The sequence below is a fragment of the Myotis myotis genome, unplaced genomic scaffold (assembly GCF_014108235.1).
Source record: "Myotis myotis isolate mMyoMyo1 unplaced genomic scaffold, mMyoMyo1.p scaffold_m19_p_6, whole genome shotgun sequence".
Taxonomy (NCBI): domain Eukaryota; kingdom Metazoa; phylum Chordata; class Mammalia; order Chiroptera; family Vespertilionidae; genus Myotis; species Myotis myotis.
Window position 1 is genome coordinate 78,958,346 of NW_023416368.1, and position 21,614 is coordinate 78,979,959.

The window sequence follows — 21,614 nt, forward strand, 5'->3', positions numbered from 1 at the left end:
GTGACACTTGCTTTATCTTCCCCCAGGACCACTGTCAGCTAACCCGGCAGCGGTGTGGGCAGGTGACTTCTTCCTTGCCGGCGCTGAGTGCCAAGGTGTGGGCCTACAGATGCTCAATAAGAAGCATTCCTGTTGAGCAAGCTCTGGACTGGGAGCCGGAGCTGGCGCAGAGACCTGGGCTCCGTCCATTACATGTAATAAAGAATTATGGCTTTGCCCTGACCGGTTGGCTCAGTGGATAGAGCGAAGGCCTGCGGACTGAAAGGTCCCGGGTTCGATTCCGGTCAAGGGCATGAACCTCGGTTGCAGGCACGTCCCCAGTGGAGGGCGTGCAGGAGGCAGCTGACCGAAGTTTCTCTCCCATGGATGTTTCTAGCTCTCTATCCCTTTCCCTTCCTCTCTGTGAAAAATCAATAAAATGTAAAAAGAAAGAATTATGGCTTTATTATGGGGAGGGGGACCTTCTTTCAAGGGCGGGGCTCGAACCCGCCACCCCAGGTCCCGCGGGGTTTCCCTGGGTCCCAGCATCAGCGGGCTGGGGCGGCCGAGGACAGCCGAGGACGCGCGTGCGTGCGTCCGTGCGGGAGAGTCCATGGGGCGGGAGAGCAGGGGAGGCGCGCGCGGCGCGGCGGGCGGGGCAGCGGGCGTGCGCCTCTGCCTCGCGCCGGGCTCCCCCTGCACGCGCGCGGCGAGTGGTTCGGTCCTGTTCCCGGCTCATTGTGTTCGTCTCACGCCGGCCCAAGATGGCGGCGGCGCTGGAGGCCCTGGTCCTGTGACCACAAAAAGGGAGCCGGGAGCTGGACGGGAGCGTGGCGGCGGCGGCGGCGGCGGCGGCGGCGGCGGCGGCCGAGGCCCAGGCCGGGCCCCCTCTCCTCAGCCTCCCGCCCTCCCGCCCGCCCGCCTTTACACTCCCGCCCCGCCCCCGCCGGCGGCGCCCCGCCCCTCCCCCAACCGCCCGACTAGCATGGTGCGGCAGCCGCGCGCGCCGACATGGGGGAGAAGCTGGAGCTGAGGCTCAAGTCGCCCGTGGGGGCCGAGCCCGCCGTCTATCCGTGGCCGCTGCCGGTCTACGTGAGTACCACCCTCTGCTCCCCTCCGGCCGCCCCTTCCCCCGGATCCCCGCTCTCGGCGGAGCGCGCTGGGGGTCCACCGAGCAACGGAACGACTCGATCCCATAAACACTCTTGGGGACCCTCCCTCCCTCCCTGCCTGCCTGCCTGCCGGGGGTCCCCACGGCCAGACCCCGCGCCTCCGAGGGGCGCCCGAGCCCGGGCTGCGGTCGCCTGTGCGGGGCTGGGGCCCCGGTCCCCCCGGCCGGGGTGGCTGGCGAACTTGCCCTCCCGTGTTTCATGTTCTGACAGTCAGGGTTTCTTTTTGGCTTTCTTTCCTTTTTTTCCTTTTTCTTTTTGTAGTTTATTCTTGGAGCTGTCAGTGGGCTCCGCTGTATTTTTGTGTTTGAGGGCATCTCTTCCTTCTCCCTCCCCCTAGTTGTTGTTTGTTTGTTTTGCTTTCGGCGGTTTGCCCCCCTCGCCTGGAGCGGCAGGACTGGCCGGCCCAGAATAGGGCTTTCTGCACCGTAATCTGAACGGCGGGCCGGCCGGCGCCGTGGCCGTGAGGCTTTCTGTCCCCGATCTCGAGTGACCCTTGGAAAGTGACAGGTCGAGCGGAAATTTACAAAGTTGTCCGCTGGGTGACTCTATGAATGCGGGGCGCGGGGTGGGCGCCTCGGCCTCCCGCCCCGGAGTGCGGTGCGGTGGGTGTCGGTGTCGGTGTCCCTGCGTCCACGCTCCGGCCGGGCAGGGTGCCGTCGGGAGGGAAAACGCAGCGGGCGCCGTGGGCGGGCATCTTTGGGGCGCCCTTTCGCGCGCCTGTCTTGCGGGGCGAGAGGGGGGGCGACGGGGGCGGGGCCTCCAGGGGACCCGGCGGGGAAGCCCGTGCGCCCCGCCCCTCGCACGCCCTGGGAGTGTGTCAGTTTTTGGAAACTTCGCACCAGGGGCGGGGTTGGGACGCTGGGACCGCCCGGGGGCTGACGTCTGAGGTTTTTCCTGGTTTCCAGCCCGCCCTTGGAGTTTTGCTCATCCCGAACCCGGAGGTGAGGTCGAGTCCAGCCCTGGCTTTTCCGGTGTGCGTCCTGCGGGCGACTTGAGCAGTGGGCAGGGTGGGGAGCTTCCAAAGCTAGAGAAAGCAGAGTGGGAGGCCCTGTGGCTGTCCAGTGCATTATTTAAAGTTTAATTATCTTTAGTGGCGTGTAGTATAACTAACTTTTTTTAGGGTACAGTTCTAGGGGTTTTTGACAGATCCATGGCAGTCACACTGCAAAACAATCACGTCATTTCTCAGGGTCCCTTCTGCCCTTTGCCACCAACTGTCCTCCACCTTTTGGCCATCACTAACCTCCTCTCTATCCCTACAGTTTTGCCTTTTCCAGAAAGTTAGGTCAATGGACTAAACAGCACAGAGCCTTTTGATTCTGGCTGCTGCTGCTCAGCAAAACATAGCCGAGACTCATCCATGTTGTAGTGGGTATAAAAAGTAACTCCTGCCTGGCTGGTGTGGCTCAGTGGTTGAGCATCGACCTATGAACCAGGAGGTCACGGTTCCATTCCTGGTCAGGGCATATGCCTGGGTTGCGGGCTTGATCCCTGTGTGAGGCATGCAGGAGGCAGCAGATCAGTGATTCTCATCATTGATGTTTCTGTCTCTCTCACTTCTCTCCCTTCCTCTCTGAAATGAATACAAATGTATTTAAAAATAATAAAATAAAAAGTAACTCCTTTTTCTTGCTGTGTATCCCATTGATCCATTAGGCTGCTGGTGGCAAGACACTTGGGATATTTCCAGTTTGGAGGGGATTACATATAAAGCTGCTCTAAACATCCTCAGACAGGTTTTTATGTGAACTTGGGTTTCACTTCTCTTGGGAAATGCTTAGGAGCAGGATGGGGGTCTGGTGGGGAGGGCTGTACTGAGTGTACAATTAACATTTGTGTACCTTGCGAATTTGCATTTTTGAGCATGGGAAGAATTAAAACCACTATGACCCAGCACCCAGGCATTATATACTAAGGTGAAAATTTACCCAGAGACACTCATGCTGTTTCTATCACCTGCTTTTATTCAGGTGGAGCAAGGCCACAGGGATTTGTAAACCTTGTAAATAAGGCCTCCTGGGTTGGGACCTGGCTTTCTAGTGGCAGGTGGTTCTGAACTGCAGAGCATCTTTTCCCTTGCTGGCCCTGGCCTCACTTGGCAGGGGATGGGGTGTGCTGCCCACCTGGCCTGGTGTGCCACCTCATGTCAGCAGGTCCCTGTCTGGTGTGGCTAGTCCAGTGAAATTCTCAGCTAGCTGCCGGGGCTCGCAACAGCCTTACTTTGCAGTGACGTCTGTCAATCTTCCATTTCCCCACTGAGGAGTTTTGCTTTTCATGGGAACTGAGGGGGCAGTACTTATAGAATTCATATTTTGTGATGACTCAATGATGAATACATGAAGAAAGTGGGCTACGTAAGAAGCTTCACTTTTTGGAAGGTCAGATTACTCATGTGACCACACAGTTGAAATGACTGAGCTTACTTGTTCACTGAGTCATTTCTAGTGTTCCTGGGGATAGTAGACAATGTTCTTATTCTCAAGGAACTTATAGATGAAGGAAGGTGAATGATGTATAAACATAAAAGTTAGCAGAGCTATTGTAGCCCTGTGTATAGGGTCAGCTGAGGTTCAGAGGGGAGGAGCTACCACTCTTGTCCTGGGGGAGGTGTGAGTGGATTCTCTGAGGAGGGGCATCTGTAGGAGGAAGTGCAAACAGCCACAACGGCCACACTCAGAAGTGTCCAGCCTGGGAAACCAGCTTTTATGCAATTGGCAAACATGAGGGGGGAGACCCAGCACATTCTGTTCCTTCTGTGGCTGAGTTTCTAATACCCACTTGCAGTTCACAGTGGCATAATTTCTAAAGCAGGATGGCCCTTCTTGGGTGGGAAACTAGGTCTCAACTCAGAAGGGAGTAAATGGCATCTTGGGTTGCTGGGTGGCAGTGCAAGAATATTAGAGAGGAGGATGTGCAGGGGTCCTTCACCTGGGTGACTTAATAAGGCTGTGGGCGGGGGGAGCAGCCTCAGTGTGACTGTCTCCACCCTCGGCTTCCTACCCAGAGCCCACAGTTCTCTGATGAGTGCCCTCTGAGTAGTCATGCCCTTAATGCTGCCAATGAGTAATAGCTGAGTGGGCCGGCCAAGTGAGCCAGCCATCCTGTGACTCAGAAGATATTTTCTGATCTGACCTCTGCCTGCGTGAATCCTACCTAATCCAAGTTCGGGGGAAGGCAGATTAACCCTTCCATGGCTTTATGTGGTTGAAATAGCCTATGTAATAGGGGAAAGGATGATCAAAAAAGTCTGGTGTTCCACATGTGGCTGTTTTCATACTCTTGTCCAGCCGTGGGCAAACTACAGCCCGCGGGCCGGATCCGGCCCGTTTGAAATGAATAAACTAAAAAAAAAAAAGACCATACCCTTTTATGTAATGATGTTTACTTTGAATTTATATTAGTTCACACAAATACTCCATCCATGCTTTTGTTCCTGCCCTCCGGTCCAGTTTAAGAACCCATTGTGGCCCTCGAGTCAAAAAGTTTGCCCACCCCTGCTCTAGTCCCTAAAATCCACATGCCTACTGCGAACTCTGATCCTAATGGTGGGAGCTAGAGGGAGTCAGGGGGGCCCCAGAAACTTTGGACATTCACTAGGGAGGAGGAGGCAGAGTTACAGGGGACCTGCCCACCCAGTCTCCCTGTGGGAACTCCATGCTTTTTTTCTTAATTAACCTTTTTATTTTGAGATAATTGTGGATTCTTGTGCAGCCATAAGAAATAATACAGAGACACCCCATGTTCTCTTTACCTAGTTTCCCCCAATGGTGACATCTTACATGACTAGAGAATAATATGTAATTACTAGGGGCCCAGTGCACGAATTTGTGCACCTTGAAAGGAACTGTGGGCCATGAGGCTGCAGTGGGCACAGGGGCGGGTCTCGGCCCATCCTCCGCACTCCCGCCCAGCCCCTCCTGCTGAGACCGCTGGGCTCCTGTCTGCCTGCAGCCCTGCTCCTGCTGCTGCTGCTCCCACAGGCTGATGACGGCGGCCCCGCTTGCACCCGTTGATGGCACAGAGTGATTGGGGCCAGCGCCAGCTGCGGATGTGAGCGGAGGCTGCTGCCCCAATCGCCCCTCAGAAGCAGGGGGAGGTGGAGAAGCCCTGAGGGGCGATTGGGTTGGCAGCCGCCGCTCGCACCCGCCAACAGCACCGAGTGATCGGGGCGGCGCTGGGCGCCAGCAGTGAGTGCAAGCAGTGGCTCTGGCGCCAGCAGTGGGTGTGAGTGGGGCTGGTGCTGGCAGCAGGTGCGAGCACCTGGCGGGACTGTGGCGCACAGGAGCAAAGAATTTTCAGTAACCAGAGGCTTGCCCTGATGGCAATGACTGGTGCCCCGCCTTGGTCTGGCGCCCCTGCTCACCTTCTCCACCATCCTGCCATGGCTGATGCCCGCCATGTTCTGCGCTCTGCCACCCGTTGCTGATGCCCACCATAGAAACATCAATGTTCCATGTGCAACCCCTGGTCGTCAGCGCATGTCATAGCGACCAGTTGTTTGATTGTTCGGTTGTTCTGCCATAACTAGTTCAGTGCTTCACCCCCTTTCCTGGCTGCGTAATATCCCCCTACAAGGACAGGCCAAGTTGTGGGGTCTTGAGGCCCTGGTGAGGCATTCATTTGGCCTTCAGTCTGGGGGTGGGGATGACCCCACATGAACTGGTGTGGCACTAATAGTGACCACTTGCTAGAGGTAAAAATATTTGGAATTTTCAGGGGCACAGTGTGTCTTGGTTTTCCAGATCCCAAGTTGAGTCTCTGCCCGCCACTTGGTGGCAGGGCCTCCTGGGCAAGTTCTCCTGGTCAGAGGGGTCTCATCAGTCCTGTGCTGTCTCTTTTCTCCTCATACCCTTCGCTTTAGGCTGGAGTGGTCTGTGGTAATAAGTTATTTTCTCTGATGAGGACAAGAAGAGTTTTGGGGGTGAAATTTTGGTCATCATGTCCCACTGTCCCACTGTCCCACTGGTGTCACTTCTTGACAGCCATTTTATGAAGACTTCCATTATCCAGTCGTTGGGCACTTGCAGAGGGACTTCTTTTTAAAAAAAATATATTTTTATTGATTTCAGAGAGTAAGGGAGAGGGAGAGTTAGAAACATCAATGATGAGAGAGAATCATTGATCGGCTGCCTCCTGCATGCTCCATACCGGGGCATGTGCCCTGACCAGGAATTGAACCGTGACCTCTTGGTTCATAGGTTGACGCTCAACCACTGAGCCACACCAACCGGGCTGATGGGCTAGTTTTTATTAAAGCATCTGAAGTTTTCTTGTTAAGACCAGAGCTTTGGTCTTAGCTCTGTCACCTGGGGCTATAGGTGGCAATTGTCCTCCAATGGAGATCTAAGCCCCCTTTCCACATCTTTCCCAACCTTCAAAAGACCCTGCCCAGAGCACAGGGCATTCCATGCCTGGTCCCAGCTCTGCAAGGACCCAGGCTCTCTGTAGACCCTCATGTTCAGGGTCAGACCTCAAAAATGTTCCATTAGTTGCAGAGGTGGAATGAGGTATGGGAGGTGACACCTGGTAGGACTAGCACATGAACTACATGTGCAATTTCAGCATTTCTAGTAGCCACGTTTAAAAAGTCAAAAGAGCTGAAACCGGTTTGGCTCAGTGGCTAGAGTGTCAGCCTGCGGACTGAAAGGTTCCAGGTTCGATTCTGGTCAAGGGCATGTGACTGGGTTGCGGGCACATCCCCAGTAGGAGATGTGCAGGAGGCAGCTGATCAATGTTTCTCTCTCATCGATGTTTCTAACTCTCTATCTCTCTCCCTTCCACTCTGTAAAAAATCAATAAAATATATTTTAAAAATAAATAAAAAGTCAAAAGAAGCAGGTGTGATCAATTTTCATAATGTATTATATTTAACTATGACCAAAATACAAGCATTTCAACTTGTAATTAAAAAGTTAAGAGCAAGTTTTTTGGGTATGTTTTCTAAGTGTTTGAAATTAGTGTGTGTTTTGCACTTAGAGCACTGCTTCTAGACCAGCCCACATCAAGTGCCTCATAACCCTAGGTGGCCTGTGGCTGCCATGGGGATGGCATACTTGTAGATCCCTCTTCCTCATGGAGGCTTCTTCCTCCCAACCACAGAGCTTAGCTTGCAGGATTGTGGGACTGTGTTTGCACAGTGGGTGCCACTATCCAAATGAGGTCCAGGGGCCTAGCTGCTCGCTTCCTCAGTGGGGCAGGCATTCGTGAAAACCAGTGGTGCTAGGATGGTGTTGGTTTGGGGCTTCCTTGTCCCATGGAGTTGGGGGATGTGGGAGCTGCAGGTCTGGTGGGTAGATGTAGCTCTGTCCTTCGGCCAGCCTGTTTGTCACCTGGCTTATGCAAGTCAGAGTTGGCACTGAGCATGGGTGGCTGGGGCAGTGTGGCCCTGCAAGGAGAGGTGCCACAGGGGTGGCAGCAGGAGATGAGTCTTCCGACCTGGTAAGTCACTGCTGGCCATTCTCTCAGCTCTGTCTTTTGTCTGAGCAGAAGACATTCCCTAACAGTGGGAGGAAGGGCAGGTCAGAGCTGGACCAGCCCTGTGACAGTACCAACTCAGCACCCTCCTTCCTGCAGAGCAATATTAGCCACCCCTTTTTGTCCCCTTTTGTAATGTGGCATTCTTTTGAGGGCCATATAAGCATAGTTTGTAAAACTAGTGAGCTCAAAAGCAGTGATTGGGTGGACTTGACTTTTTCTGCAACTCTGGGAGTGCGTTCACTGTGATTGAGACCTCTTGCCTCACTGTCCCTTCTCTCCTTGTGCTGCCCCGTGTCCCAGATGGCAGGCCCTGAGCCCTGGTATTTATTGCTGTGTGGATATCGGCACTGTGAGCCTGGGAGTTCATCTCCATGGGGCAGATCTCTCCCTGGGTGGGTACGTGAGAGCAGAGGTCTGGCAGCAGGACCGGGACAAACAGGAGGGTTTTCCAGCACAGACACGTCCCCACAGGGTCCAGTGTACAAATGAGAGAGCCACGAGCAGGGGTTATACGACCCGTCTGAGATCCATTTCTAGAAGCAGCACTGTTGGATTCAAAATCCATTCTGTCCTGCCTGCAAACCTCTCTGCAGAAGGACCTCTCTTGGTTAATGCTCTGCAATGTTGCCTTGAACTTGCTAACCATTTTTGAACGAGGCACCTGCATTTTCCTCTTGTCTCGAACCCCACAAATCTGGCCACCCTCAGCCCATCTGACCTACCATCTTTGCCCCAGGCACCACATCAGTCATGTTTCTTGAAGACCTGACCTCTAACTGCCCATCCTACGTCCCATCAGTACCTGCTCTCTGCCCATTCCTCCTCTGCTCCAGCCATTTGCCAGTTGTTTTTTGCTCTTAATTTGTTTGGACATGTGGCTTCTGTGTTTGGGGTCCTGCATATTTTGAACTAGTTAAGGTGCTATCATGATCAATACTTGAGTCGACCATATAAAGGATAAACCATAAACTACACAGTTTTGCTCCCACCTAAGCAGCAGAATGCTTCAGGCCCAATTAATGCACTTAACCTAATCTGTAAGCCTGCCACCCAGTCCAACTCCAGGGGCACCTGTACACCAGGAAGTGGGGAGAGGGGTGGTGAAGAAATGGGCCAGTATGAGACAGGCACCTACTGGACCTGGTGCTGCCCCTCCCCCGAAGCCTCCGGTCACACCCTCTGGTTTTCCTCTGGGACTGAGTTTTCTGGATGCCTGTTGACAGAGTGTAAGTGACCACCTCCCGTCTCACTCTTCCAGCCAGACCTCTGCTCATCAAAACCCTGCCATCAAAACAGAGAGCCCTAGCTCATTTGGCTTCATGGATAGAATGTCGGCCTGTGGACTAAAGCAGTGGTCACCAACCTTTCGGACCTCACGGACCACCAGTGGTCCATGGACCACCGGTTGGCGACCACTGGACTAAAAGTCCCAGTTTCGATTCCAGCCAAGGGCACATGCCTAGGCTGTGAGCTTGATCCCCCCAGTAGGGGCGGGCAGGAGGCAGCTGATCAATGATTCTCTCTCATCATTGATGTTTCTGTCTCTATCCCTCTCCCTTCCTCTCTGAAATCAATAAAAATATAAAAAGACAAAATCAAACAAAAAACCACCCTTCTCCCACCCTCCTTCGGTGAGTGTCCCCTGCACACTCCTGAGCACATGAGGTTCAACGTCTGGAAGAATAAGCGACAGCCTCACATCCATGTTGGGGAGGTGAGTAGTACCATAAGGATCAGTTTGGTGTCATCTCAGGGCGTGATACTGCCTTCTGTGCAGCGCACAGTTTAAGATGGAACAGTTGCACTTATTGTGGACCTTTTCACATGATTCCCAAAGTGGGTGGACCTGATGAACCCCAGGTACACACAACTCAGCTTTCCCAGCTGCCAGCGTTCCACCAGACAGATTTTTATGGGAAGAACCTCTCTCAGCTGCTTTAAAAAAAAAAAAAAATATATATATATATATATATATATATATATATATGTGTGTGTGTATGTATGTATATGTATATGTATATATGTTATCGATTTCAGAGAGGAAGAAAGAGGGAGAGAGAGAGAAACATTGGTGATGAGAGAGAATCATTGATCGGCTGCCTCCTGCATACCCCCTTACTGGGGATCGAGCCCACAACCTGGGCATGTGCCTTTGACTGGAATTGAACCCGGGACCTTCAGTCTGCAGGCCGACACACTACCCACTAAGCCAAACTGGTTAGAGCTCTCAGCTGCTTCTTTAGGGTGCTCTGGTACAAGTAGTGAGAAGAGCATGGGTCAGTCTCTGATGCAGCAGTGGGCCACCTTGGGCTGGGAATGTGGGCAGTGAAGGAGGCATTGTGGGGGTGTCCTTGTGTAATGAGGGGAGCACTGGGCTGTCAATTCAGGGTCCAGAGCTCTTGAAATGCAAGGGGGGATATGAAGAGGTGTCCTTGCATAATGAGACAAAGGCTGGGCCATCAATCTAGGGTCCAGGGCTCCTGTTATAGAGGGGCAAGTGTGAGGGGGCGTCCCTGCATAACAAGATGAGGACTGGACTGTCAATGCAGGATTCCTCAGGGCTGTTCCCTGTCTGACCTTTCTTGGCCGGGTCTGACATCTCTCTCCTCCGAAGGTCTATGGAGAAGTAAAAGAGGCCATGGCCAGTAGGTCAGGAGAGCATCTGAATCATTGATAGTGACCAGGGCTTCTAAAGTTATACCTTCAGGACTGTGGGTAGAAACTGGCCTGGTCCTAAAAGGATTGCTCTGAGACCTCAGAGGGCACAGTTGTCAACTTCTCTCCCTTTATTTTGGTTTTAAAGCTGAGAAAGCACAAGTTCTCATCACAGAAGAGACCAAATTCCAGGCTCCTGTGCCTTTGCAGGCCTGTGTGCATATTTGGGCCAAGACAGTTAATGCAGCTTGGTGCATTATTTTGCTAATATTGTCCTGAAAGATAAGGGTCTGGAACAAACTCGAGTAAAGATACCTGTGGCTTGGTAATGGCTGGCAGCTGCATTACACCCTTGGCAGTTGTGAATTACGCTGCTGTGAACGCTCACATGTGAATTTCTGTGTAGATGTATGTTCTCATCTTGTCCCCACCTTGTTTAAATGATACCAGTTTAATATTTATTGGTTGATTCTTAGTAAATGGGAGGATATTATTCTGAACATTAGAAAGATGGTTTTTTTTCTTGTGCCTTAAAAAATAAGGCCTTGCACAAAAGGCCACATACTGTGTGATCCAGTTTATGTGAAATGTCCAGAATAGGCAAATCCACGGAGACATGAAGTGGGTTAGTGGTTGTCAGGGGCTGGGAGGGGGCTGGGATGACTGCTGATAGGGATGTGGCTTCCTTTTTGGGTGATGGAATATTCTGGAATTAGTGCAGTGGTTGTACAACACTGAACCTACTAAGAACCACTGAACTGTGTACTTGAAACAAGTGAGTTCGTTCTATCAGAATTATATTTCAATAGAGCTATTATTTTTTTAAAAATAAGACTTAAGTCTCAAGGGTATCTAAAGAGCTGTTTTGATTCTGTTATTGAATGTGAGGGACTCTACCCATATCCTGTTGTAAAGTGGTAGAAATGGTGGCCCGGGCTAAGAGGCGTTGTTACTGCCACAGAGCAGCGGTTGGCAGGCCTCTCCCTCCAGGCCCATCCTCTTTGCTGACCCCTGCACTAACTCTCACCGCAGAACGGAAGGCATAGTGTTCATGTGGGAGAAGGACAGAGTTAGAGGGGACTACTCGGTGGTTCTGATCCTAGTTTCTTTGAGATTTTGGATTAACTTGCTGCCCACACCCTGGTGAAAGGCCTGGATGATCCCTGAGCTTCCTTTGAGGAAGAAGCCATGGAGAATCCTCCCCCCCCCCCCCCCCCCCACACACACAGTGGGCACAGTCCTGGCCACCAGTGGAAGTGGGAGGTGTCTTTGTCTAGGCAGGAGGATGGCCACATGCATTCTCACAATGGTTATTATTGGCATTTCCCATTTTACAGATGGGGAAACAGAGGCCTGGGAGGTTCAGTAACTCAAAGCCAGGCCTGTAGCATCCAGGCCGTGGGAGTGCCCAGGAGAAGTGCCAGTGGGTACTGGCGGGTGGAGGACAGGACGGTCGGAGTCATAGATTTTATCCCTTCCCTGCTGCCTGCTGGGGAGAGAAACTACAGGGACAGGGTCTCTTCTAGGCCAGCATGTCCCAAGTGGGCAGGGGTCCCAGGACAGCACCCTAATAACTCACTGGGAAGTCCTGCCTGAGTGGGGCGTTTGAGAGCTTAGTGGGTCTGGAAATACAGAGATGGGAAAGCCCAGGGGTTACAATGCCCCCTTCCTGTAGTCCCTGGACCCTAAGATGGCCAACCTGCCATCAATGGAGTATAGAGAGACTGCTCAGTCAGCTCTAAACCCTGTCATTTTATCTTTCAGGACAAACACCACGATGCTGCTCATGAAATCATCGAGACCATCCGGTGAGTGTGGCATCTGCGGGGGTGGGTCTGGCCTGGGGCCAGTGCCCGTTCCTGTCTTTCCAGCACACCCACCTTCTCTCAGCCCAGTCCTTCTTGTGTTCCCTATCGGCATCTTGAGAAGACTTGAAAAGTGTCAGAGTTTGGTTAGAGCAGTCCAGGTTGTCTGGGTGTGGCCTGGATAGGTCCTGGTGCCTCTATGAACTTCGGCTTCTGGTGGAAATTGATGGACAAGGGAACTCCTTTCCTCTTCCCCTTGTTTTACTCTCTCTTCCATCTGTCTCTGTCTTCTTCCTATTGGATTTGGTGCTGTTTCAGCACAGCCCCTTAGTGGACTGATTTTCCCTCCATATCCTTGGTAGCCCTCCAAAAGCCCAGTCTATGAGAGTGCAGGGAAGAACACAGGGTGTGTCAGTGACAATTTTGACAGAACCAGGAGGAAGGTGCCCTTTGCTGTGTCTAGTGGGCCTTCTTCTGGTATGGCACTTGAGGGTCTGGAGCCAGGAGGGAGGTACCCTCCACTCTCTCTCTAATGGGCCTTTTCTCCATGCTGGATTGAGGGTCTGGAACAAACTCGAGTGATGACAGTGGCTACTTCCTGCTTTGCATATCCCATGCTTGGAAACCCCAGTCTTTGTCAGTTCCCTCGGTAAACTCGCATGTCTGTTTACTGGCATTTTTAAAAAACATATTTTATTGATTTTTTACAGAGAGGAAGGGAGAGGGATAGAGAGTTAGAAACATTGATGAGAGAGAAACATCGATCAGCTGCCTCCTGCACACTCCCCAGTGGGGATGTGCCCGCAACCAAGGTACATGCCATTGACCGGAATCGAACTTGGAACCCTTTAGTCCGCAGGCTGACTCTATCCACTGAGCCAAACCGGTTAGGGCTGTTTACTGGCATCTTGCTGTGTTGTTTCTTAACATCCTTAGCCATGTAGTCACCACCTGGGTCACACACCATGACATCCACATGAGCCTGTAGTAGCCCATGGCAGGGCCAGGTTGTGATGTCTGTGGAAGAGTCAGGATGGGCATCTCCACCCTGCCGCCTGGGAGCTGGTGACCTAACAGGCCCTGCAGCTTCCCCAGCTGCTTTGGTTTGATCTTGGGGCTGAGCAGTGTCTCCTTGAAAGATCGTTTTAAGGATTGGGTGAAATTATTTGTGTGGATCTAGCAGGGTGCCATTGTTGAGATGTAGGATCTTTTTTTTTTCTAGTATAATCCATAAACCCCTCAGTTGGTGAAGCAGTATTACAGGTTGCTTAGGTTGTTTTTTTTTTAATTAAATCTTTATTGTTCAGATTATTACATTTGTTCCTCTTTTTTCCCCCCATAACTCCCCTCCTCCCAGTTCCGGCCCCACCCTCCGCCCTCACTCCCCACCCACTGTCCTCATCCATAGGTTCACGATTTTTGTCCAGTCTCTTCCCACATCTCCCACACCCCTTTCCCCCCTAAGAATAGTCAGTCCATTCCCTTTCTATGTCCCTGATTCTATTATAATCACCAGTTCATTCTGTTCATCAGATTATTTATTCACTTGATTCTTAGATTCACTTGTTGATAGATGCATATTTGTTGTTCATAATTTGTATCTTTACCTTTTTCTTCCTCTTCCTCTTCTTAAAGGATACCTTTCAGCATTTCATATAATCCTGGTTTGGTGGTGATGAACTCCTTTAGCTTTTCCTTATCTGTGAAGCTCTTTATCTGACCTTCAATACTGAATGATAGCTTTGCTGGATAAAGTAATCTTGGTTGTAGGTTCTTGGTATTCATCACTTTGAATATTTCTTGCCACTCCCTTCTGGCCTGCAAAGTTTCTGTTGAGAAATCAGCTGACAGTCGTATGGGTATTCCCTTGTAGGTAACTGAGTTTCTTTCTCTTGCTGTTTTTAAGATTCTCTCTTTATCTTTTGCTCTTGGCATTTTAATGATGATGTGTCTTGGTGTGGTCCTCTTTGGATTCCTTTTGTTTGGGGTTCTCCACGCTTCTTGGACCTGTAAGTCCATTTCTTTCACCAGGTAGGGGAAGTTTTCTGTCATTATTCTTCAAATAGGTTTTCAATATCTTGCTCTCTCTCATCTTCTGGCACCCCTATAATTCTGATGTTGGTACGCTTGAAGCTGTCCCAGAGGCTCCTTACACTATCCTCGCATTTTTGGATTCTTTTTTCATTTTGCTTTTCCGGTTGGGTGTTTTTTGCTTCCTCGCATTTCAAATCATTGACTTGATTCTTGCGCTCCTCTGGTCTGCTGTCGGGAGTCTGTATAATATTCGTTATTTCAGTCCGTGTATGCTTAATTTCTAGTTGGTTCCCCAACATAACATCGAGGGTCTCATTAGTTTTCTTGTAGATCTCATTAAGTTTATCAGCGGCTTCTAAACAGTTCTTGAGAGACCTTAAAAGTGTGGTTCTGAACTCTATATCTTCCATTGACAATTTTGTCCTGTTTCTTTGTCTCCGCATTTTGTTATGCTTCCTTGGTGCACCCCCTAGTGGTCTTTGTGCGCAGTCTTATAGTTAAACCTTGATTGTTGTAGCTAATACCAGGCAGGGTTTGACCTCCAGGCCAAGTGGCTATGAGAATCAGCTCTGTCTGCAGTGAGAGAACTTCTGTCCTCTGGGGAGGTGCTAATCTAGCCTTTGCCTGAGGCTATCTGGCAAATGCCTCTGTGCAGGGCTTGGGCGGGGCGGGTCGCACAGGATCAACAGGGTGGGCCGGAGAGAGCGGTTATGGCGGCTCTCAGTCCTTTCCCCAGGGGCTCTGCCTCTCTGAGTCCCAGCACCCGCTGCAAAGCTCGGAGAGAAAGCTGCACTCGCTCTGATGGAAGCCAGACAGTCCCGCTTCTCCCGTTTGAGTCTGGGTCCCTAAAGACTCGCTCGTATCTGGAGCTCAGAGTCTGCGACTCCCTCCCAATTGAAAACGCCAACCACGCCCTCCGCCGCCAGCCGGCTCCGCGCACTCCGCACCTCAGTATTTGACTTCAGCACTGTGCCTCCTCTGAGTGTCCGTATGCGTTTCTCTTTCCTCCTAGTTGTAGGACTTCCACTCAGCCAGCGTTCCTGTGGTTCTGGGTGATGTCCGTTCCGTCTTTTAGTTTCACTTTTGAAGTAGTTGTTCAAGGCAGCAAACTCAGGCGTTAACCTATGCCGCCACCTTGGTTCTCCGGTTGCTTAGTTTTATTTATCTATTTATTTGTTTATTTAAAATATGCTTTTATTGATTTTAGAGAGAGGGAAGGGAGAGGGAGAGAGAAACATTGATTGGCTGCCTTCCGCGGGTGCCCCAATCATGGCTGGGGATGGAGCCTACAACCGAGGTATGTGCTCTTGATCTGAATGTTTAGTCTGAGGGCCAATGCTCCAACCAGTGAGCCAACTGGCTAGGGCTGGTTTATTGATTGATTGATTTTATTGATTTCAGAGAGGAAGGAAGAGAGAGAGATAGAAACACCAATGATGAAGGAGAATCATTGATTGGCTACCTCCTGCAATGCCCCTACTAGGGATTGAGCCCGCAACCTGGGCATGTGCCTTGACCAGGAATTGATCTGTGACCTCCTGGTTCATAGGTTGACGTTCAACCACTGAGCCACACCAGCCAGGCTGATTTATTTATTTTTAAAGAGGCTGCTGGTTAGATGGTGGAAGTGTTGTGGTTGAGAGAGGGAGGGCTCTGAGCTGGCAGCTTGGTTCTTGTCTACTCCTTGGGGGTGCTTCATGGTAGTCGGCCTCTCCAATGGGTTCTCCTCTGCAAAGTCGGGTGTCTTTTTGTCCTGCAGTACAGGGTGTCAGGCCAGTTTGAATCTGGGGAGCCAGCCTTTGGTTTGGCATCTCCAGTTAACCTGGTCTTCTCCTGGACTGGCAGTGGCTGCTGCCCTCCAGGCCTGAGCCTCAAGTCCTGTGTCTCAAAACAACTTGACCTTCTTCCCTTTGTCCCTGCAGATGAGTTCTGTTCATTGGCAGAGATGGGTGGTTACCTTATTTTTTCCCCCTCTCCTTTTACTTTTTATAATGGAGAATTTCCAACTTACACAGAGGTAGTTGAGGGTGTTCTTTCCGATATTATTACTTTAAAAATTGTAACTGAAATACACCCGAAGCACAGAAACTGCACATGTGTGAAGTGTACAGTCTAAGTGGGGTGGCTGTACACATGTCCATGCACGGCAGTCATGGCAACAGATATCTCTAGCCCCCACATTTCCTCATGTCCCCTGAATCCATCTCCCTCTTCACTCTTGTCCTCGGCAACCCTGATGTGCTCTCCGGCACTGTGTGTTACTTTACATTCTCTAAAATTTCACCTGCATGGAATTGGACAGCACACGCTGAGCACGCCGTTTTGAGATTCTCCATTGTGTGTACCAGTAGCTTTTCCTTTTTATTACTGAGCAGTGTGCTGTTGTAGGGGGGACCACAGGTCCTTCATCCTGTTTACCGGTCCACCACATGATGAATGTGTTTTCAGCTCTGGAAGCCCAATGGGGCTTTTTCATTCTGTCCTGTGTTCCTCTGACTTGCCCCCGCCCACTCTGAGTCCAGCCTCACTTTCTGGAACCACAGGATGCTCCAGAGACATTCTGAGTTTCCCACATTGCACCCTTAGAATCGGCCACTTCTCTGGGGAGCTCTGCTTTGTTTTGTCATTTCTTGAGATTGAGTTGTTTGTCTCCCTTGACTGAAGTTGTGAGAATTCTTGACATGTTCTGGCAGTGAGTGCCTGATGAGGTGCTATAGGAGGTGTAGCGTAGCTGACTGCGGTTTTCATGGCACCTCAATGAGTGGAAGCTTTTAACTGAGTTCATTCTTTGATGGTTAGTTGTCTGGGTTGCATCCAGGAAATCTTTGCCTCCTGAGTTGCAAAGATGCTGTCTTTTATTTTCTTCAATAAGCTCTGTGGTTTTCACTTTTACGTTCAGGTTTAAAATCAGTTGTGAATTAATCATGGTTCTATTAAATGAGATTACAAAGATTATGAGGGTGAAAATTTAAGTTTTTTCCATCTGATACTTGGTGGTTCCAGCCTCATTTGTTGTTTTTTTTTGATACATCCTCACCTGAGGATGTTTCTCCATTGATCTTTTAGAGGGAGTGGAAGGGAGAGGGAAGGACAGAGAGAAACATCGATGTGAGAGAAACACATTGACTGGTTGCCTCCTGCACGTGTCCCCACCAGGGCCTGGGCCTGGGAGGAGCCTGCAACCAAGGTACGTGCCCTTGACCGGAATTGAACCCAGGACCCTTTCCTTTGGTCTGCAGGCTGACGCTCTATCCACTGAGTCAAACCGGCCAGGGCTCCAGTCTCATTTGTTGAAAAGGCTCTCTTTTCCCCATTAAGTTATCTTGGTGCTTTTATCAAAATTTCATGTTTATTTGTTTGTGTGTCTGGATTTTGTGTTCAGTGTCACCGCCCTGTTTGTTTACCACACACTGCTGGTTACTGCAGATTTATAGTAAGTCCCAAAACAGGATAGTATGTTTTGCAACAGTGCTGTTATTTTTAAAGATTATTTTGGCTGTTCCACGTTCTCTGCCTTTGTGTGTCAATTTTAGAATCAGTTTGTCTGTTTCTCCAAAAAAGCTTGTTGGGCTTTTTTTTTTTTTTTAATATTTTATTGATTTTTTACAGAGAGGAAGGGAGAGGGATAGAGAGTCAGAAACATCAATGAGAGAGAAACATCGATCAGCTGCCTCCTGCACACCCCCTACTGCGGATGTGCCCGCAACCCAGGTACATGCCCTTGACCGGAATCGAATCTGGGACCTTTCAGTCCGCAGGCCGACGCTCTATCCACTGAGCCATACCGGTTAGGGCGCTTGTTGGGCTTTTTTAGGGATTACTTTGAGGTGGAGTCTAGTTTGAGGAGGAGGTTTAACAATATTGAGTCTTGGATCCCATGAACATTATTTGTTTATGTTGCCTTTAACTTTTCTCAATATTTTGTTTTCAATAGAGCTCTTGGAAGTCTTTCATTAAAATGATCCCTAGGTATTTATGTTTTTTTAAGGATTTTTTTAATGGATATTTTTTAGAGAGGGAGGAAGAAAGAGAGAGAGAAACATTGATGTGAGGGAGATACATCAATCAGTTGCCCCCTGTAGGTGCCCCTACCTGGGGTCGAACCCACAACCTAGGTATATGCCCTGACCAGGAATTGAACTTGAAACCTTCTCGTGCATGGATGATGCTCCAACTAAAAGCCACACCAGCCAGGGTCTGAGTATTTATGTGTTAATGCTTTTTTAAGTGACATTTAATTTATTTTCTTTTTTCTTTTATTTTATTCTTTGTTGTTGCTGGTACATATAAATATAGCTCGTTTTTGCATGTTGACCATGTGTCCTGCGACCTTGCTGAATTCACATCTTGAGTTCTGGAAGCATCTCTGTAAATTCCATAGGCTAGACTACATACTGAATCGTGTGTCTTGTGAACAGAGATAGTTTTGTTTCTTTCCAGTAAAGACTGTCCATTTGTTTCTCTTGTCATGTGGCACTGGCCAGGACCTCTATCTATCTAGTACAGTGTTGAAGGGAGGTGGGGCCTACAGGCATCTTCACTGTCTCCACCCTCCTGGGAGTATGAGTCTTGAACCCAGTTTGGTGTTAGCTGCAGGGCTCATAGTCTCCTGCCTGAAACCATGTGTGCTGCTGATCAGAGGTTTCCCCATCAGGAGGTGCTCACTGGGAGTAAGGGGCACGTTCTGTAAGCAAAGGAGAAGAGAGCACTATTGCAGCCTAGGGACCCTTGGATCTGGGGAGCACAGGAAGGTGACATGTGGACTGTCCAGCTGGCTCTGGCGACTTTGAGTTTGGAATGGGTCTCCAGGGGAGGGTACCCAGACTTCTGAGATAGGAGTGTGGTCTGAGTGTGTGGTCTATGGGCATGATAAAGAAAACTGCTAGCTGGATTCAGTAGCTGTTACGAGAAGTAATACTTAAGGCAGAGTGAGGAGTCTTGCTAGATGACATAGGGACCCAGGGGCAAAAAGAGCTGTTCCTTATTCCTTCTCAAGTATCCTTGTGTCCCCCACTCCACCTCCCATCCCCTGCAGATCACAGAACGGAGCCAGCAGGCAAAGTGGAGCTGCGGGTGGTTTCTTGCCCAGAGACAATAGTTTCATACCTGACCCCAGACTTTTATTGAGCTGTCCTCCCCCATTTCTAATTTCCTGAGAGTTTGTTTAATCATGAGTAGGGATTTAATTTTGTCATGTTCACTTTCTGCATCTGTTGAGATGGCCAGACTATTTTCCCCTTTATTCTATTAGTGAGGTAAATTACAGTGATTAATTTTAGTGTTAAGCAACTCTTCATTCTTAGAATAAACCTCACTTGATAAAAGTGTTTTGCTGAATTCATTTGTAATATTTGTGAAGGATTTTTGTGTCTGTTGATGACACAAAAATCTTTCTTGTAATGCCTTTACGATGCTTTTGTCTTCCTCTGCTTTTGGTATCTGGGTAATGTTAGCCTCATAAAACTGGAAACATTTTGGTGGAATTGGTGCTATTTCTTCTCAAATGTCTGATATGATTCACCAGTGAAGCCATCTTGGCCTGGAGTTTTCTCCGTGGGAAGGTATTTTATTAAGGAATCAGGTTATGTAATTGGATAGAGCTATTCAGATGTTCTGTTTCTTCTCATGTCAGTTTTGGTAATTTGTGTCTTTCAAGGAATTGTTCACTTCAACTAAGTTATTGAATTCATTGGCATATCATTTTTCATCATATTCCTGATTTGCCTTTTATTCTCTGTATAATCTGTAGTGATGACTCCGGTTGAGTAATGAAGATATTTTCTTTTTATATTTAGAAGTAAACAGTGTTTAAGAAAGTTCAGAGTGAAATGTCCAGCCTGAAAAATCATCTTCATTGTTGTTTCTGCTTTTGGATTTCAGATGGGTCTGTGAGGAAATCCCAGACCTCAAGCTCGCTATGGAGAATTACGTCCTAATCGACTACGACACCAAAAGGTAAGTGGGTTTCTGTCTGAGCTGCTTCTCTTTATCTGAACACATGGTAGGGACACAGCCTATAATTAGTTCTTCTTCCATGGTACAAACTGATCTGAAATTTCCTTTCAGAATTGGCTATAATCTCTGGAGCTATTTTATAGGAACTTTTTATCAGATATTGGCAGAGGCTGTCAGAGTGAGGACATAATTGAGAATGCCACATTGTGCAACAAGACTTGGTCTGTGTGAAATCACCTCAAGTTAATAGTCGCTGTTTTCATAGCGGACGACTCCAGCAGCCAAGCTTCCTACCCAGAAGCCACTGGTGGCCTGGCCTCTGGAGCTCCAGATACTCGTTAGCCCCAGTCCAGCTCTCAGTAACCGTACCCAGCCTTTTGGCCACATTCAGCAGTTTCCTGCAGGCACATCCTGATCTCAAAGGAGAGTCCTGTGGGTGGAGAAGGGAGAGGCCAGCTCTGGAATGCCTGCTTGGAATTTTTTTTTTCTTTGAGAAAGAAAGATGACATTCCAGGCTTGTGTCCATTTTAGCTCTTGGCAGGCTAAAGGGTGGTGCTGTCTGTGGGCTGAGATAACTCACCCTTTGTTGAAGAGCATGGCCCACAGGAGCCCAGAAGCCCCCGCACAGGGCCCAGCACGCAGGCGTCCCTTCCTTGATCTCATGTGTGTTTAGAGGCCTTGGTTCACGGGTCAGCATTTCCCACCTCAGTCAGCCAGATTCTGTCCTCTCACCTCTTGCCCTCCTCCCCATCTAATAATTGTCACCCAGTGTTGTAAAAAGAAGGGAACTGGCCTTGGCTGGTGTGGCTCTGTAGGTTGGAGTGTTGTCCCATACACCAAAAAGTTACCCGTTCAATTCCCGGTCGGGGCACATATCCAGGTGTGGGTTCAATCCCCGATTGGGGTGCGTACGGGAGGCATTCAATTGATCTCTCTCCCCCTCTCTTTCTCCCCTCCCCCCTTCCTTCCTCTCTAAAATCAGTGAAAACATATCCTCAGGTGAAGATTGGAGGGGGAAAAAAGGGGGGAATTGCATTCTCATTGTCCAGGGCATCAACCATGCTGTGGATCCCATGACAAAGTCCTCTTGCCCCTAGGGTGAGGATATGTAGGGGCACTGGCCCTTGCATGTCAATCACATAGTCGGTGAAGCACATCTTTAATAAAGGGGTGTCCACTGTGTGCAGGGCCTACAGCAGCAGATGTTTGAGAGGTGCTTTTGCTACAAGATGCTTGAATTGGAAGTTTAATGTTCTTCCTTTCATGTTCAGTTGGCTTAGAAAAGACTGGAAGGATGTCGGAGTTGGCAGAGAGTGGTGGGGCCAGTCTGATGGCATCCCTCGAGGGACTGGTGCAACATGAGGGTCAGGCGAGCAGTGGGACCATTTCTCTTTCAGAAAAGCCCGTGGGGCTGAGCTTTGTCTGTTGGGGTGGATTCCTGTCTGGGGCTAGGCTGCAGGGATATGGCCCAGGTGCTCTGAGCCCCCACCTCTGCTCATCCTTGCAGGAGAATGTCTCCCAGGGGTGGTCGGAGGCT

The 21,614-nt window shown here is 49.8% G+C and overlaps 1 protein-coding gene across 10 annotated transcripts in view; it reads left to right on the forward strand.

The window, feature by feature from the left end:
• The first annotated feature begins 922 nt into the window (after positions 1-922).
• Positions 923-21,614, forward strand: part of DOT1L (DOT1 like histone lysine methyltransferase) — a 65,568-nt gene continuing 44,876 nt past the window's right edge. For 8 of the 10 annotated variants that reach the window (XM_036312869.1, XM_036312878.1, XM_036312877.1 and 5 more), the window contains exons 1-3: positions 923-1,071; positions 12,048-12,091; positions 20,003-20,077. In XM_036312869.1, coding sequence (XP_036168762.1) covers positions 991-1,071; positions 12,048-12,091; positions 20,003-20,077 — 200 coding nt within the window. In that variant the 5' untranslated portion in view covers positions 923-990. Of the gene's footprint in view, positions 1,072-9,273; positions 9,343-12,047; positions 12,092-20,002; positions 20,078-21,614 lie in introns of those variants that run through there. The other 2 variants (XM_036312879.1, XM_036312870.1) reach the window with 2 other exon arrangements.